The 19,768-nt window shown below is 27.9% G+C and overlaps 1 protein-coding gene across 2 annotated transcripts in view; it reads left to right on the top strand.

Moving 5' to 3' along the window:
- LOC145256353 (ATP-binding cassette sub-family C member 5-like) overlaps positions 1-19,768 on the top strand; it is a 327,323-nt gene that overhangs the window by 174,801 nt on the left and 132,754 nt on the right. For both annotated transcript variants that reach the window (XM_080115176.1, XM_080115185.1), the window contains exons 11-15: positions 2,285-2,433; positions 3,370-3,477; positions 4,444-4,606; positions 15,445-15,533; positions 16,557-16,628. In XM_080115176.1, coding sequence (XP_079971302.1) covers positions 2,285-2,433; positions 3,370-3,477; positions 4,444-4,606; positions 15,445-15,533; positions 16,557-16,628 — 581 coding nt within the window. The remainder of the gene's footprint in view (positions 1-2,284; positions 2,434-3,369; positions 3,478-4,443; positions 4,607-15,444; positions 15,534-16,556; positions 16,629-19,768) is intronic.

The raw sequence follows: 19,768 nt of genomic DNA, 5'->3' as shown, positions 1-19,768 counted from the left end.
ACAAGTAGATAAAATTAATCATTGAAAGATGCAGAAACTTTGAGGAAAAGTGTGTTTAGCATGCAGCATTGCAACGCGCTCTCAAAAGGTGGGATTAACTAAAATGTACAATCTGTGGCATATTTCTCCTATCTAAAGCTGGCATGGTTAACTACGTGAGGTTACACAAGATTAGACAAGACCGCCATTTTTATAAGGATATGCTGCTATCCAGATTATCAAAGTATGGCTGTAATATCTGTGGACTGCAAGCGGTTTCACACGACACTTAAAGGTGCATAATATAATCTCTCTACAAGCATCAACAAATACTGACAAGTTCCTCTGCCACATCTATGACCGATTATGCAAGAGTGAAGCTGGGCTGAAAAGCCATCTACGTGACGCTCGACATCAACCTGAAGAGATGGTAAGCTTCTGTCAATAAGTGGCAATCATCATATATTGTAATGGGCAAACAAGAGGAAGGTAATTTAGACATTTGTTTTATTCCTGTCGATAACTACATACTACTATTACTACAAAAATAATGGCATCCTCACACTGAGAAATATACGATGTTATTGCGGCATTACTGTGAAATCGAATATTTTCGTGAACCCAACTGATGGCTTATCCCGAACGTTTTCACAAGATTACAATAATGTTAGGAAATGCTGTAGCTTAAAAAATCAGCATTGATCAGATAGTATGAAAATACATTTTCTTTGCTTAATGAATGAAAGGTATAAAATGTCTCACTCTATTGAATTCGGCCATAAAACCATGATTGTTGAATAGTTATGACTGAAAATTATTTGTAAGTATGATTTTCTGATTGCAGAAAGGATTGCGAATTTTATTAACGATTTCATACATGACATTTTTCGCCCTGTACACGTTACAGTTGCATTACTAACTAATACTACACAGTTGCATTACTAACTAATACTACACAGTTGCATTACTAACTAATAACCCTAACCTGTACACGTTACAGTTGCATTACTAACTAATACTACACAGTTGCATTACTAACTAATACTACACAGTTGCATTACTAACTAATAACCCTAACCTGTACACGTTACAGTTGCATTACTAACTAATACTACACAGTTGCATTACTAACTAATACTACACAGTTGCATTACTAACTAATAACCCTAACCTGTACACGTTACAGTTGCATTACTAACTAATACTACACAGTTGCATTACTAACTAATACTACACAGTTGCATTACTAACTAATAACCCTAACCTGTACACGTTACAGTTGCATTACTAACTAATACTACACAGTTGCATTACTAACTAATACTACACAGTTGCATTACTAACTAATAACCCTAACCTGTACACGTTACAGTTGCATTACTAACTAATACTACACAGTTGCATTACTAACTAATACTACACAGTTGCATTACTAACTAATAACCCTAACCTGTACACGTTACAGTTGCATTACTAACTAATACTACACAGTTGCATTACTAACTAATACTACACAGTTGCATTACTAACTAATAACCCTAACCTGTACGCGTTACATTTGCATTACTAACTAATACTACACAGTTGCATTACTAACTAATACTACACAGTTGCATTACTAACTAATAACCCTAACCTGTACACGTTACAGTTGCATTACTAACTAATACTACACAGTTGCATTACTAACTAATACTACACAGTTGCATTACTAACTAATAACCCTAACCTGTACGCGTTACATTTGCATTACTAACTAATACTACACAGTTGCATTACTAACTAATAACCATAGCCTGTACACATTACAGTTGCATTACTAACTAATACTACACAGTTGCATTACTATCTAATAACCCTAACCCTAACCCTAACCCTAACCTGTACAGGTTACAGTTGCATTACTAACTAATACTACACAATATTTTTTGAATTCAATTCGAATGTAGTGACTTTTTATACCAATATCATGATTCTAGTTTTGTAATCGCCAAATGTTTAGCTTTAGTGAATAGTTATATTACGTTTTCGAGATGTTTATTGTATCATTTCAAAGTTGAATTTATATTTTAAAGAGAATAATAAAATACACTACGCAAGATGCATATATTAATTCTGCCTTCAATAACTGTCTCGATTTCTCGTATGTGAAAATTGCTCTCCCCTCGTCATTTGACCAAATTGCACAACTCTCATCATGCGGCCATGATGAGAGTTGTGCAATTTGGTCAAATGACGAGGGAAGAGCAATTTTCACATATCTATATTAAAATCGTTGTTTTAATTGTGTAAATTATTTTTACAGCCCTCCGCAAGAAAGAGAAGCAGCTTCTACAGAAGTCGACGACGACGCAGAGTATTTCCAGCGGAATCGGTCCTGTCATTCCAACATTCGCATCGGTGATAACAATAGCTGTGTATAGAGCAACGGGAAATGATATTAGTGCATCTACAGTATGTGGGTTTTATCTATTCTGTTAGAACGAAATATTGTCTTCTGTTAAAACCCAATAAAACAAAATAAAAAAAAGCTAATGACCTTTCTAAGCTTTAGTTTTTTTCTAGATACTAATCTGTATTTTTAAGGATCGTTATTATGATTATATTTGGCTCAGCGTCCATTTTACATACTGGCATTTGTTGTGCGGATTTTAGAAATTTACTTCCCAAGTATCTTATCTCTGGATATGTCCTTATTTATGTCTCTTTCTTCAAAGTCCGCCTTTATCGCTTCATCCTATGTTTTCCTTAGCTTTTTCTGTTCGTCGAATTTTCTCGATTAATTGTTCAACGTCTATTAACCCAGGTACTCTAATCCATTATTTCTATGTTGCTATACTATCGAAGCCTCCTGTAGACACATGCTTATATTGTCTAAAATTAATCTTCCTCTGAGTTCATCTTTAACATTCACATTACACATCCATCATATCATTTTTATATCATTTATCTCCATGCATTCATGTCCTCAACCATCACTGGCCAGATTTCACTTACATATATCACCACATTGCCTACTCATGCCTGGTAGACATCCCGTTAATCCTTAGGGGTAACACTCTGTTGGTTAATAATTACAAAAGTTCTTTGAATTTACTCCAGCCAATCTTAATTCTTACTATTACAATAGCGCCTGCTCCAATGGTACCAGTAAGGTAATACAATTTCTGAACCACCTTATTAACTTGTATATCTACAAATACTTTCTCTATATTATTTAATTGGACTTCATTATTGAGATGAGCATTATTTATTTATTCATTTATTGAGTTTGGATGAAGTACCTTCCTTTGTTTTTCTTAATCATTTGTAACCGCAAATATTCGATTGTACAGCACAGTACAATAATGTGCATATTTTGTTTTTTTATTTTGTGTTGTTTTATTATAGGCTTTCGCATTCGTAGGAGCTCTAAATTTCATGCGAGTTGTCCTTAACATATTACCCTGGGCTACCCGTTGCATGTCAGAGGCTAAAATTAGTCTTAAAAGAATTCAGGTAAGAATATAAGCTACTTATCTATATTCTGTACTTTTATTTTCCAGAACATTTTAGGTTATTTGTTTTCAACTGTTTAGATATTGGAATAAAATAGGATTTTCTAATGTGTTTTAAACTTGCAAACTGTATCACTAAATAATTCAATTAGAAAATCTAATGACAAATGTTGAATCTCAACTGACAAATGTTAACACTTAAATCGCAAAAGTTGAACATTTTGATCTTTAAATAACAAGTTTGAACCTCGAAAGTTAAAAGTTTAATCTTAAATGACAAATCTTGACCTCATATAATAAAAGCTGAACTTTTATTGACAAAGATTTATTCTTAAATAATAGAAACCTAAAGTGACAACTGTTAAATCTCCAATAACCAAATTCAAACCAAAGATGATAAAAGGTTAACCTTAAATAGAAAATTAAAGCCAGAATGACAAGTATTGAACTTCAAATAACCAATTTTGAGTGTTAAATGATACAAGTTGAACCTCAAAAACACACTTGAAACCTTAAATAACTAAAGTTGAACTTTTTATTACATTTTAAACACCAAGTTACAAAGTACATGACTAATATAAAGTTACAGTGTCATCTATCTCTCATTATTTTGAGTTGAACGAAAGTAAGATTTCAAAAATGTACATAATAAAAATATTAGATCGTAATTGAAACTTAATAACAGTAATATTTATATTCATCAAGAAAAATAATTACATTCATTAAAGCGATGAAGTAGATATTTAATGCAAAAAAACTCTATATAAAAAAAAAATTGAATAAAATATTTTAATCACGAACCTAAAATGCGGCTCAACAGGTTCACCAATCCATACAAATGTGAAAGATAAAGTTTAAATGAAAACAGCAGATGTGGCTAATCATAGAGATGCAAAGTCGGCATCTTAAAGCATGTCCTCTTTTAACGTCAAACATCAGTCGTGTAATTTTTATTCTTTTGTGACAGAGAATTCTTCTCCTTGAAGAGTACGAACCTGATTTCTCTGATCTTGTCGATTCCCGAAATGCTTTGGAGATGAGCAATTCTAGCTTCAGATGGGAAGAATTTAAAAATATGAATCTCGATGGAAATAAGCTGAAAACACGATGTTGGAAGAAAAAGGCACCTCGTGAGTAACATTTCATTCATTTTAGTTTTAGATTAAAAAGTTCGAAACGATTTCGACAGTTGTGTACATTATTATCTCCGTTAAGGCGGAAGTTACATTTTCGGTCCACTTTGTCTGTCATCATACATTTGCATATATATATACAGCCTAATGTCCACATTGCTTGACCAACCGTAGCCAAATTTTCGCAAAAATATCGGTCATTGTATAACTTAGAACTCATTTAATTGGTATGTATCTGTAGCGACAGAAGTTTACTTTCGGTGACCAACATGAATTTCTGCGAAACCGGATTCGCGCAGATATATACCTGAATTAATAAAACCAAATAACAATATTTGAACCAATCAGAGGATTTCATTTCAAATGGTTCTTCTGGAATCTCATCGACTCCATATAAAGCCAGAGTTTTCTTTTCGTTAAAATTTATTAATAAGGGTCAAGTGTAGAAAGAAAGTTCATTGAGAAAAATTAGGAATATTCAATAAGTTTATACATTGATTTTTGATAAGCATACGATCATATGAAAGAGTTAATGAGTTGTGCGTTTGCATGTTCTTTAATGTCTGTGTGCGTATGCTAATGTATGTGTATGCGTCAGTTGAGATACAGTATTCACAGAGCCAGATAAAGGGCGCAGATAGAGGGACTGAGGCAACGCTGTCATGGATTTCGACCCAACTGTTTATTAAAGAAATATCTGTATTTTTATAGCATGCAGGGTGGATTGAAAATGACAATTTTTATAAATTTAAAGAAGTGCATCTGATTGGCTTAGAATATTTTTATTTGTTTTATTAATTCAGGCGAGTGTATGTCTGAAGAGACTTGCACGGAAACGAATTTAAGCATTTTCATTTTGGACGCCAAAGTGTAAACTTTAAAAAGTTTTAAATCGCACTTTTGGTTATAATTTCGGTTCTGTTCATCGTAGAGATTCGCTATTCAATCCATATTGTAGTTAATGAAGTCCCGTATGAATTTTAGTTTCCATGTTTTTCAAAATTTATGTATAGTTTTGAATAGCCTAATTAAAATGCAAAGTTTGAGATCACACCAATAACTTCTCAATTATCAACGTATCCATGGCATAAGTTCAGAAATACTTCATACAATATGGAGAAGTAGAGTTCAAATGAGACTTTTGCCAATCCTTACATTGTCAGGTGGAGCTATACAATCTCATGACATATTCTCATTCACATGTATATATATTATATTCTCATTCACATGTATATATATTATATTCTCATTCACATGTATATATATTATATTATCATTCACATGTATATATATTATATTCTCATTCACATGTATATATATTATATTCTCATTCACATGTATATATATTATATTCTCATTCACATGTATATATATTATATTCTCATTCACATGTATATATATTATATTCTCATTCACATGTATATATATTATATTCTCATTCACATGTATATATATTATATTCTCATTCACATGTATATATATTATATTCTCATTCACATGTATATATATTATATTCTCATTCACATGTATATATATTATATTCTCATTCACATGTATATATATTATATTCTCATTCACATGTATATATATTATATTCTCATTCACATGTATATATATTATATTCTCATTCACATGTATATATATTATATTCTCATTCACATGTACCGTTACGTCTTATGTTTAGAAATTAACTCGTTTACTTTTCAAACTAGTATCTATCGAGACTTTGGAAGTTCGTGGAGTGAAAACAATTTCCACATAAGCTTGGTCAAAAATCATTTTAGGATAGGGAATGGCTACTTCAGATAATTATGTTTTTGTGGGTTCGACATTTATCATTCTTTTCGATCGACATTTTAGGCACAGGAACGAGCATAGGTTACAATCTCTCCATCAGATTATCAGAAGTTCAGATATTGTAGTTTCAGACAAGAAAATTTGGAGGCCCCTTTTTACGGTTCCAATTTAGGGGCAAGATTTGAGGGAGAGCTGGTTAAGGAGAAACATTTTAAAGATTTTTTTAGATATATACTTAAATACGAGAGAGTGCGATAAATATTATATAATAAACACAAATAAGTTCAAAAACATAAATTCACAAAACAAGTCTTTTTATATATGTTTAAAGTGGAAGTTTACATTAATATGAAAACATAGAATATGTGTTAATATTTTGACAGACCAGGAAGAAAATGGAGGGTTCATTTGTTGAAATATCGAAAAAGTCTGAGTTGATAAATTACAGGTCTAAGAAATCATAATCAAAACTTCTCACTAAATTATAAAGAATATGAATAAGAGTCAATGTTCATTTATTTTCATTATAATAAGTTCGATGAGAAATGTTAGAAATATTAAAATGAATAAGTTTATACATTTGTTTTTGATGAGCAGACGACAATGTGAAGAATTAATGAGTTGTGTGTATGTGTGTGTCCGTGTATGACTGTGTGTGCGTGAGTGAGTTGATAAATGTATTATTTTAGCTTTTCTCAACATCCAACCGAGGGACGATGGAAAATGATGCCAAGTAGATGTCAGCTCTCTTGTAGATTTTAACTCAAACCTTTCGTGCAAGACAAACCTGTCCTTTTATGCATTCAGACAACGACAATTTTGATAAATTCAGAGAAATTCATCTGATAGGTTCAGAATATTTCTATTTGCTTTTATTAATTCAGGCGAGTGTGCGTGCAGGAAATATGCACAGAAAGCATTATCATTTTTGACACTGAAGTGTAAATATTAAATCACTAGAAATTTCTTCGTTGCTAAAAAAGAAAAAAATCACAAATTGTATAATAAAAATGAAAAGAAACATTTCATATAAAAAGTGGTATCATTTTTCGATCCAAAATAGCATTTCTTAATTACCAGATCTGAACTGTCTAAAAATAACCCGCGTCTAGATAGAATGTCATAAATGATCTTCTATTTCTCTTTGGTTCGATGAATGACGTCATCCTTTAGTTCCACGGATTGCTAGTAAATTAAAATAAATAGATTAAAATAACTGATTTAATATTGAATAAAAAAAAATAAACACAAACACTTGGATATTAAACACAATCGTAAGGAATTGTTAAACACTTCTCATTATACGTCTTAGCAGATATAATTGCTTGCTAAAAGCTTCCTTATAACACAGTCAACCGTGTGTTCTCATCTTGTCTGCTGCAATTGTAAGTGGATATTGCTAGTGACTGAAATGCATTCTAGAGTGAGTTCTATCTAAGGTTTAAGTTCATACGTTGATGAAAGAATTAAGCAAAATTTACCGAAAAACAAAAACTTCAATTTACTGTTTTATTAAATAAACAGAAACTTCAATTTACTGTTTTATTAAATAAACAGAAACTTCAATTTATTGTTTTATTAAATAAACAGAAACTTCAATTTATTGTTTTATTAAATAAACAGAAACTTCAATTTACTGTTTTATTAAATATAAATATTTTACACCAATTTATTTGGAACCGAATCATAATTGATTCCTTCTCAATTGTATTTATGGTTCTAACTATTTTATCCTTTATGATCTTCCTCTTTCTCCTTTTTTTCATCTCTCTCTCTCTCTCTCTCTCTCTCTCTCTCTCTCTCTCTCTCTCTCTCTTTATACGCACACACACGCACACACACGCACACATACACACAGGTTGGTGCAAAAATAATGTCGGCTTTGACGTTCAACTTCAAAAGATCATAATTCCTTTTATATTAAACTTTATTAATCGAAACAAAAACCATTAGAATCGACACATTTTTGCCAACTAGAAACAAGTTTATTTATCCCATTAGCATAGAAATCCGGATTTCTGGAGGCAATTAAGTCACTGAAGACCGATTCGGCATCATCACGGCTTTTGAAACATTTTTCGCGCAGGAAGTTGTCGAGATGCTTGAAAAAGTGATAATTGGTGAATATGGCGGATGAGGCAGAGTCTCGTAGCCCAATTCGTTCAGCTTCTGCAGACTCAGTTGAGCAACATGCGGGCGACCGTTGTCATGAAGGAGAACTGGACTCTTAATATTGACAAATCTCGGCCACATACGTTGGAGCTTCTCGTGCATTTCGTCAATTTGTCGGCAGTACTTTTCCGTCGTAATCGTTTTGCCTGGATTCAAGAAGCTGTAATGGATGAGACCGGCCGCAGACAACCAAACAGTCACCATAAACTTTTTTGGTGTAATTTCGGTTTCGGGAAGTGATGTGGAGCTTCTCCGACATCCAACCACTGTGCCGAATGTCGCTAGTTATTGTGCAGGATCCACTTCTCATAACACGTCACAATCCGCTCGAGAAATGGGTCGTTTTTGTTGCGCAGAAGGAGCGTAGAAACACCTCAAAACGACGATTTTTTTATCATTGTTCAATTCATGCAGCATTCATTTATCCAACTTTTTTGACTTCCCTATTTGTTTTAAATAGCGGGTTGAGTAGTCGACCTCGAGTTTAACAACAACTTCTCGTGTGGTTTTGTGAGGATAGGCTTCAATTAAAACTTTCAAATGTCCGTTATCAACCGCAGTTTATGCACATTGGCAAACGATAATGAGTAGACGAATTGTGTGTTCCTCAAAATTATTATGCGATTATTGCGTCAGTTGATACATGGCGGCACGCTAAAGGTCCAATGGGGACTCCGACTCAACTGGTTTATTGAAGAAAAATCTGGCTTTTAAAGGATCGAGGTGACTCCCAAATATGTCATTTCGAATAAATTTAGAAAATCATCTGATTTATCAAAAATGTAATTATTTGTTTTTATGGATGCCTGCACGAATTTCGTTACGCAGATTTTAAGCTTAAGTAGGTTGTTATGTCCGAGCATGTGAGCTGTTTCTTTAAGTTTTCTCACTTTCCAGTGGGTCTCTCTGTTTATTATTTTTTTATTTTATTTTTTTATTTTATTTTTTTATTTTTTTTAAATAATAAACAGAGAGACCCACTGGAAAGTGAGAAAACTTAAAGAAACAGCTCACATGCTCGGACATAACAACCTACTGAGCAAACCAAGCATAGAGCTGAATGCAATTTGGACACCTCTGATAGAGAGAGAAAACCTTGAATAACAACATAGGTTTAACATTAACAAAAACCAGAACCCCCGTAATAATAATAAAGGGTTGGGTCCGAAACTCCTAACAAACGGTCCCCCAGTTCGATACAAAACACCTGACGAAGGACAATCTGAATCAATTTCTGAACTATATTGGTTGGTTATTAATGTCGCCGTTCGGCAAAAACCAGTAGAACATCCAAGGAACAATTCCGATTTTATAAATATAGGCATTAAAAGATTAGTAACTGAAAATGAATTGCATGAATAAATTTGAATTTAATCTTCATATTTTGCAGAATGTTATGGATTTAATCTTCATATTTTGTAAAATGTTATGGATTTAATATTAATATTTTGTACAAATATTAGGGATTTAATATTTATATTTTGTCAAATTTTATGGATATAATATTTATATTTTGTCAAATGTTATGGATTTAATATTCATATTTTGTAAAATGTTAGGGATTTAATATTTATATTTTGTAAAATGTTATGGATTAAATCTTCATATTTTGTACAAATGTTATGGATTTAATATTCATATTTTGTCAAAAGTTATGGATTTAATATTTATATTTTGTCAAATGTTATTGATTTAATATTCATATTTTGTCAAATGTTGTGTATTTCATATTCATATTGTGTCAAATGTTATGGATTTTATATTCATATTTTTTCAATTGTTATGGATTTAATATTAATATTTTGTCAAATGTTATTGATTTAAGATTTATATTTTGTCAAATTTTATGGATTAAAGATTAATATTTTGTCAAATTTTATGGATATAATATTTATATTTTGTCAAATGTTATGGATTTAATATTCATATTTTGTCAAATATTATAGATTTAATATTTATATTTTGTCAAATGTTATGCATTTCATATTCATATTTTGCAAATAGTATGGATTTTATCTTCATATTTTGTCAAATATTATGGATCTAATATTTACATTTTGTCAGATGTTATGGATTTAATGCTTATATTTTGTAAAATGTTAATGATTTCATATTCATATTTTGTACAAATGTTATGGATTCTATATTCATATTTTGTCAGATGTTATGGATTTAATGCTTATATTTTGTAAAATGTTAATGATTTCATATTCATATTTTGTACAAATGTTATGGATTTAATCTTCATATTTTGTAAAATGTTATGGATTTAATGTTCATATTTTGTCAAATTTTATGGATTAAATATTTATATTTTGTCAAATGTAATGGATTTAATATTCATATTTTGTCAAATGTTATGGATTTAATATTCATATTTTGTCAAATGTTATGGATTTAATATTTATATTTTCTCAAATGTTATGTATTTAATATTCATATTTTGTACAAATGTTATGAATTACATATTCATTTTTGTCAAATGTAATGGATTTGATATTCATATTTTGTCAAAAGTTATGGATTTAATATTTATATTTTGTCAAATGTTATGTATTTAATATTCATATTTTGTCAAATGTTATGGATTTATTATTCATATTTTTCCAAATGTTATGGATTTAATAGTCATATTTTGTCAAAAGTTATGGATTTAATATTCCTATTTTGTCAAATGTTATGGATTTAATATTTATATTTTGTCAAATGTGATTGATTTAATATATTTTGTCAAATGTTATCGATTTAATATTTATATTTTGTCAAATGTTATGAATTTAATATTCATATTTTGTCAAATGTTATGGATTTATTATTCATATTTTGTCAAATGTAATGGATTTGATATTCCTATTTTTTTCAAATGTTGTTGATTTAATCTTTATATTTTTTCAAATGTTATGTATTTAATATTCATATTTTTTCAAATGTTATTGATTTATTACTACTATTTTGTCAAATATTATGGATTTAATATCCATATTTTATCAAATGTTATGGATTGAATATTTATATTTTGTCAAATGTTATTGATTTAATATTTATATTTTGTCAAATGCTATGGATTTAATCTTCATTTATTATTCATATTTTTTCAAATGTTATGGATTTCATATTCATATTTTTTACAAATGTTATGCATTACATATTCACATTTTGTCAAATGTGATTGATTTGATATTTCATATTCATATTTATTCAAAAGTTATGGATTTAACATTAATATTTTGTCAAATGTTAGGGATTTTATATTTATATTTTGTCAAATATTATAGATTAATTATTCATATTTTGTCAAATGTTATGGATTTCATATTCATATTTTGTACAAATGTAATGCATTAAATATTCACATTTTGTCAAATATGATTGATTTAATATTCATATTTTTTGGATTTATTATATGAATTTATTATTAATATTTTTCCAAATGTTATTGATTTAATATTCATATTTTGTCAAATGTTATCGATTGAATATTCATATTTTGTCAAATGTTATTGATTTAATATTTATATTTTGTCAAATGTTATGGATTTAATCTTCATGTTTTATCAAATGTTATGGATTTAATATTTATAATTTGTCGAATGTTATATTTTTAATATTGATATTTTGTCAAATGTTATGGATTAATATTCATATTTTGTCAAATTGTATGGATTTAATATTCATATTTTTCAAAAGTTATGGATTTAGTATTTATATTTTGGCAAATGTTATGGATTTAATATTCATATTTTGTCAAAAGTTATGGATTTAATATTCATATGTATATTTTTTCAAATGTTATGGATTTAATCTTCCTATTTTGTCAAATGTTATGGATTTAATATTTATATTTTATCAAATGTTATGAATTTAATATTCATATTTTGTCAAATGTTATGGATTTATTATTCATATTTTGCCAAATGTTATGGATTTAATCTTCATATTTTGTCAAATGTTATGGATTTATTATTCATATTTTGCCAAATGTTATGGATTGAATATTCATATTTTGTCAAATGTTATTCATTTAATATTTATATTTTGTCAAATGCTATGGATTTAATCTTCATATTTTGTCAAATGTTATGGATTTAATATTCCTATTTTGTCAAATGTTATTGATTTAATATTTATATTTTGTCAAATGTTATGGATTTTATATTCATATTTTTTCAGATTTTTTTTATTTATTACTAATATTTTGTCAAAAGTTATGGATTTAATATTAAAGTTTGTCAAATGTTATGGATTTAATCTTCATATTTTGTCAAATGTTATGGATTTAATATTAAATTTTGTCAAATGTTATGGATTTAATCTTCATATTTTGTCAAATGTTATGGATTTAATATTAAATTTTGTCAAATGTTATGGATTTAATATTCATATTTTGTCAAATGTTATGGATTTAATATTATATTTTGTCAAATGTTATGGATTTAATCTTCATATTTTGTCAAATGTTATGGATTTAATATTAAATTTTGTTAAATGTTATGGATTTAATCTTCATATTTTGTCAAATGTTATGGATTTAATATTAAATTTTGTCAAATGTTATTGATTTAATCTTCATATTTTGTCAAATGTTATGGATTTGATATTATATTTTGTCAAATGTTATGGATTTAATATTCATATTTTGTCAAATGTTATGGATTTAATATTATATTTTGTCAAATGTTATGGATTTAATATTCATATTTTGTCAAATGTTATGGATTTAATATTATATTTTGTCAAATGTTATGGATTTAATATTCATATTTTGTCAAATGTTATGGATTTAATATTATATTTTGTCAAATGTTATGGATTTAATATTCATATTTTGTCAAATGTTATGGATTTAATATTATATTTTGTCAAATGTTATGGATTTAATCTTCATATTTTGTCAAATGTTATGGATTTAATATTAAATTTTGTCAAATGTTATGGATTTAATATTCATATTTTGTCAAATGTTATGGATTTAATATTAAATTTTGTCAAATGTTATTGATTTAATCTTCATATTTTGTCAAATGTTATGGATTTTATATTAATATTTTGTCAAATGTTATGGATTTAATATTCATATTTTGTCAAATGTTATGGATTTAATATTAAATTTTGTCAAATGTTATGGATTTAATATTCATATTTTGTCAAATGTTATGGATTTAATATTATATTTTGTCAAATGTTATGGATTTAATCTTCATATTTTGTCAAATGTTATGGATTTAATATTAAATTTTGTGAAATGTTATGGATTTAATCTTCATATTTTGTCAAATGTTATGGATTTAATATTATATTTTGTCAAATGTTATGGATTTAATCTTCATATTTTGTCAAATGTTATGGATTTAATATTAAATTTTGTCAAATGTTATGGATTTAATATTCATATTTTGTCAAATGTTATGGATTTAATATTATATTTTGTCAAATGTTATGGATTTAATATTCATATTTTGTCAAATGTTATGGATTTAATATTAAATTTTGTCAAATGTTATGGATTTAATCTTCATATTTTGTCAAATGTTATGGATTTAATATTAAATTTTGTCAAATGTTATTGATTTAATCTTCATATTTTGTCAAATGTTATGGATTTAATATTATATTTTGTCAAATGTTATGGATTTAATATTCATATTTTGTCAAATGTTATGGATTTAATATTATATTTTGTCAAATGTTATGGATTTAATATTCATATTTTGTCAAATGTTATGGATTTAATATTATATTTTGTCAAATGTTATGGATTTAATATTCATATTTTGTCAAATGTTATGGATTTAATATTATATTTTGTCAAATGTTATGGATTTAATATTCATATTTTGTCAAATGTTATGGATTTAATATTATATTTTGTCAAATATTATGGATTTAATCTTCATATTTTGTTAAATGTTATGGATTTAATATTAAATTTTTTCAAATGTTATGGATTTAATATTCATATTTTGTCAAATGTTATGGATTTAATATTAAATTTTGTCAAATGTTATTGATTTAATATTCATATTTTGTCAAATGTTATGGATTTAATATTAATATTTTGTCAAATGTTATGGATTTAATATTCATATTTTGTCAAATGTTATGGATTTAATATTAAATTTTGTCAAATGTTATGGATTTAATATTCATATTTTGTCAAATGTTATGGATTTAATATTATATTTTGTCAAATGTTATGGATTTAATATTCATATTTTGTCAAATGTTATGGATTTAATATTAAATTTTGTCAAATGTTATGTATTTAATATTCATATTTTGTCAAATGTTATGGATTTAATATTATATTTTGTCAAATGTTATGGATTTAATCTTCATATTTTGTCAAATGTTATGGATTTAATATTAAATTTTGTCAAATGTTATGGATTTAATATTCATATTTTGTCAAATGTTATGGATTTAATATTATATTTTGTCAAATGTTATGGATTTAATCTTCATATTTTGTCAAATGTTATGGATTTAATATTAAATTTTGTCAAATGTTATGGATTTAATATTCATATTTTGTCAAATGTTATGGATTTAATATTAAATTTTGTCAAATGTTATTGATTTAATCTTCATATTTTGTCAAATGTTATGGATTTAATATTAATATTTTGTTAAATGTTATGGATTTTATATTGATATTTTGTTAAATGTTATGGATTTAATATTAATATTTTGTTAAATGTTATGGATTTATTATTCATATTTTGCCAAATGTTATTGATTCAATATTTATAAAGATTCATTTCAAATTTTCTGAAAATTTTTTTTAGATCGTCGAACGTTCTTTTTGGAGCGAAGGCTGTAATTATCAAAATGTCTGTATATACGATTTATGCAATTCTCTTCTTCAGAAAAGATGGAAAAGCAACATGAAGAGAACCAGGAATCTACCGCTGGCAAAACTAATACCTTGCATGATATTTCTTTTTCGGCTGAATCGGTTCGTATCTTTTGCTCTGTAAAAAGTATCGCAATTTGCATGAATGCTGTTGAGTTGGCAAAAAGGTTGTTCCTATTTGTTATTTTTATGAAAGATAAACCCCGATGTCTAGTTTAGAAATAACCGAATTTATGCAATTTATTTTACGTACTCCATGTGGAAATATTGAGATTTGTCTGGTTGTCAAACGGCAATATTGTGCAACTATTCCTTTTAACTGGTCGCAGTCGTTCATGTTTGGCTGACCAGAGCGAGGGGTATTTCTCAATAAAATTTTTCCTTTCCGGAATAAACAACCTGTTAGAAAATGAATGCGCCAGAAATCTGGCGCATTCATTTTCTAACAGTATTCTTCCCGTGACATGTATTTTCTGCCATGACATGTATTTTCTGCCATGACATGTATTTTCTGCCATTGCATGTATTTTCTGCAGTTGAATGTTAAAAGATTCAAATAAGTCGAAAAGTATATTTAATTAATTTTTGTTATAACAATTGAAATATCGATTTAATCGCAAGAGGAACCTTTATACTCTCTCTACAACCAGACTAGTTAAATGGGCGGCGAACAGATGACTATATAACGTTTCTTTATTCACACTGCATCTGCTTGTAGTAATCTTCCTTTACTTTGAGATTATATAGTATTTTTTCTTTAATTAAATTTTGCCGTGGTGTTGAATCTTTTTCAATCAAATAAAAATTCCGTTTAAGTTTCTTGTTTTCTTTGGTTATTTAGAAATATGGCGGGTGTAAAATTACTGAGTTAGGAATCTTTTGTATCAATTATTAAGGATGATGCGGCAAAACGGCTCATTTGTTAAGCAAGGCCATGGGACTAACGATTCGGTAAAATTGGCATCTGTATGATTAAGAGTAAATATTTGAATAAATAAGAATTATCTGCTGAATTAAGTTTAAGAATTTATTTAATCATTACTAAATTAATCAATGTTTTTGCTTTTGTTTTGTTGATTTTGGTTTCAATGTAAAATTTCTGAAAAATTATTTTTTATTCTTCAGGGAAAATTAATCGGTGTGTGCGGACCAGTGGGTAGCGGCAAAAGTTCACTTCTCTCCGCCATTCTTGGGAGAGTAAGTATCGAATTTCGAGGCAATAATACATTAACAAAAACGTGTCGAGTCTTGACGCGTGGACTACCTACGAACAAGACGACAAGCGAAATAATTAACTATGCGTTTCGAGAAATGTAAAGATTTTATCAACGGGTCTATGATAAAGAAAAAATAATTTTCATCTATTTATATTTAAAATATTTCTGTTTTAGCTGCTTGAGGAAAACATTCAAAAACAAAACGCCGATATCCGTATAGATAAGTTCGTCAATGAAATAAAATTCAGTTTTGTATTTTAGGATGGACGCGCGCGCGCACGCGCGTGTGTGTGTGTGTGTGTGTGTGTGTGTGTGTGTGTGTGTGTGTGTGTGTGTGTGTGTGTGTGTGTGTGTGTGTGTGTGTGTGTGTGTGGAAATGCTTCTGGTTAATATTTTTTTAATTATTTATTGAATGGTTCATCGAGTATTTTTATCAAATTATTCGTAGATTTTGTTCTGTTATTCGCAAGTATATTTGATTAATTCTTTCAATCGTTTTCAGGTTGATTAATAGTCTGGTGTGTTCATATTTGTGGAGTTTGTCGAACGGTGCGGTACTGTGTGTTTTTCTTTTAATGTACGCATGTGTTAAAAGACACTAATTAAAATTTACAAAAATTAAACCTTACAAATAATTTAAAATTACAAAAATTTTAAATTACAAAAATTTTAAATTACAAAAATTAATAAGGTTAAAAGGTTTTTGCCAACTAAGAATTTGTTGAGGTTAATTATTAAGCTGAGTACTTTAAAATATTGTGGCTAGACTCATGATTAATGTTTTGGCTGCGGAATGTCTAATTTTTTAACAATAATTTTTCAAGAATTCTTAATCTTCAAGAATTTTAGTTTAATTTACATTAGGATAATGGCGCATAATTTTAAAATGTCGTTACTGCTTTCATATGTAGTGTGATTTCATATGTAATGTGATTTTATATGTAGTGTGATTTCATATGTAATGTGATTTCATATGTAGTGTGATTTCATATGTAATGTGATTTCATATGTAGTTTGATTTCATATGTAATGTGATTTCATATGTAGTGTGATTTTATATGTAGTGTGATTTTATATGTAGTGTGATTTCATATGTAATGTGATTTCATATGTAGTGTGATTTCATATGTAATGTGATTTCATATGTAGTGTGATTTTATATGTAGTGTGATTTCATATGTAATGTGATTTCATATGTAGTGTGATTTCATATGTAATGTGATTTCATATGTAGTGTGATTTCATATGTAATGTGATTTCATATGTAGTGTGATTTCATATGTAATGTGATTTCATATGTAGTGTGATTTCATATGTAATGTGATTTCATATGTAGTGTGATTTCATATGTAATGTGATTTCATATGTAGTGTGATTTCATATGTAATGTGATTTCATATGTAGTGTGATTTCATATGTAATGTGATTTCATATGTAGTGTGATTTCATATGTAATGTGATTTCATATGTAGTGTGATTTCATATGTAATGTGATTTCATATGTAGTGTGATTTCATATGTAGTGTGATTTCATATGTAGTGTGATTTCATATGTAATGTGATTTTATATGTAGTGTGATTTCATATGTAATGTGATTTCATATGTAGTGTGATTTCATATGTAATGTGATTTCATATGTAGTGTGATTTCATATGTAATGTGATTTCATATGTAGTGTGATTTCATATGTAATGTGATTTCATATGTAGTGTGATTTCATATGTAATGTGATTTCATATGTAGTGTGATTTCATATGTAATGTGATTTCATATGTAGTGTGATTTCATATGTAATGTGATTTCATATGTAATGTGATTTCATATGTAATGTGATTTCATATGTAATGTGATCGTAGGTTGCTGGATGAAGATGACCTTTAGTATTTTTGAATCGGTTCCAGAATGTATTATTTCTGTATTATTAAATCAGTTGCAGTTTGGTTTTGTAAATGCTAGTAAATTGAGTTAAAAGAGTTTACAAGGTGTATGAACATATTCTTTGTCGTCCAAATATTGTTTATCAAAAGCCGGTCCTATATTTTCTAAGCACCAACCATTAATTTCGACTTACACCCTCTTTCCCTCCACTTTGGATGATGTTCTCAAACGATCAAATCGATAAAAAAGAAATTTACAATGATTTACTTCTCACAATTTACGGAGTTACATTCCTTCTTTTTCCGCGTATCTCAAAACTCGACAAATTATGGATGCAGGTTTTAAAATACTTATCGTGATATTATATACGCTAAAATATTTACATCCCACAACAAATTCTAAAGACATTCTTACCTATTAATACAGTAATAATGCAGTAATATACAATAATGATCAATTTAAAATATTTTAATTTTATGTACATACTCACTGATGATGATGATGATGATGATGATGATGATGATGATGATGATGATGATGATGATGACGACGACGACGACGACGACGACGACGACGCAGCTAGACTGCTGCTTTACAACGATTCATACAATTCCTCATTTCCAGGCATACCAGGAGGAAGGGTTGTTTCTCTAGAAGAATAAATGGTGCTACACATAATAAGTGGCTTTCATTTCATCTTCCGTTAGAAACTATTGGAGGTGAAGCATCTTATTTCAAAACAGCCCTGTAGCATTCATGTTGAATATTTTGACTTGAGTATTTTCTCCGTAATGAGTTCTTTGTGGTATATTTTTCTGTAGTTTTTTTCCGCGATACTTTCTAATTCATAATGAGTAACGTTTTACAAACTAATCAAACAAACCTTGTTGGCTTGAAATTTTGGTTATTATTATTATTATTATTATTATTATTATTATTATTATTATTATTATTATTATTATTATCCGTACTTTTTCTTAGAAATTGCTTTAAACATCGGATAAACGGGAAAAGTGAATATAAAATGTGTAGTAAAATGATCAAGATATATAATAAACATTTTTTACGAAATAAAGTTTTATATTGCAAACTTTAATAGAACTGATGAGTCATGATTCTGTATATAAACTTATGATACAAAAAATATAAGAATATAAGAATTAATCTATTTTACCTTATTAATGGGAAAATTATTTTGCATAATTATTGATTATTGTTAAGAATAAATTAAGTTTGAAAAT

Source organism: Euprymna scolopes, chromosome 3 (assembly GCF_053919585.1).
Source record: "Euprymna scolopes isolate OS-2025 chromosome 3, ASM5391958v1, whole genome shotgun sequence".
Classification (NCBI taxonomy): domain Eukaryota; kingdom Metazoa; phylum Mollusca; class Cephalopoda; order Sepiida; family Sepiolidae; genus Euprymna; species Euprymna scolopes.
This window is presented reverse-complemented; position numbering and strand designations above follow the sequence as displayed.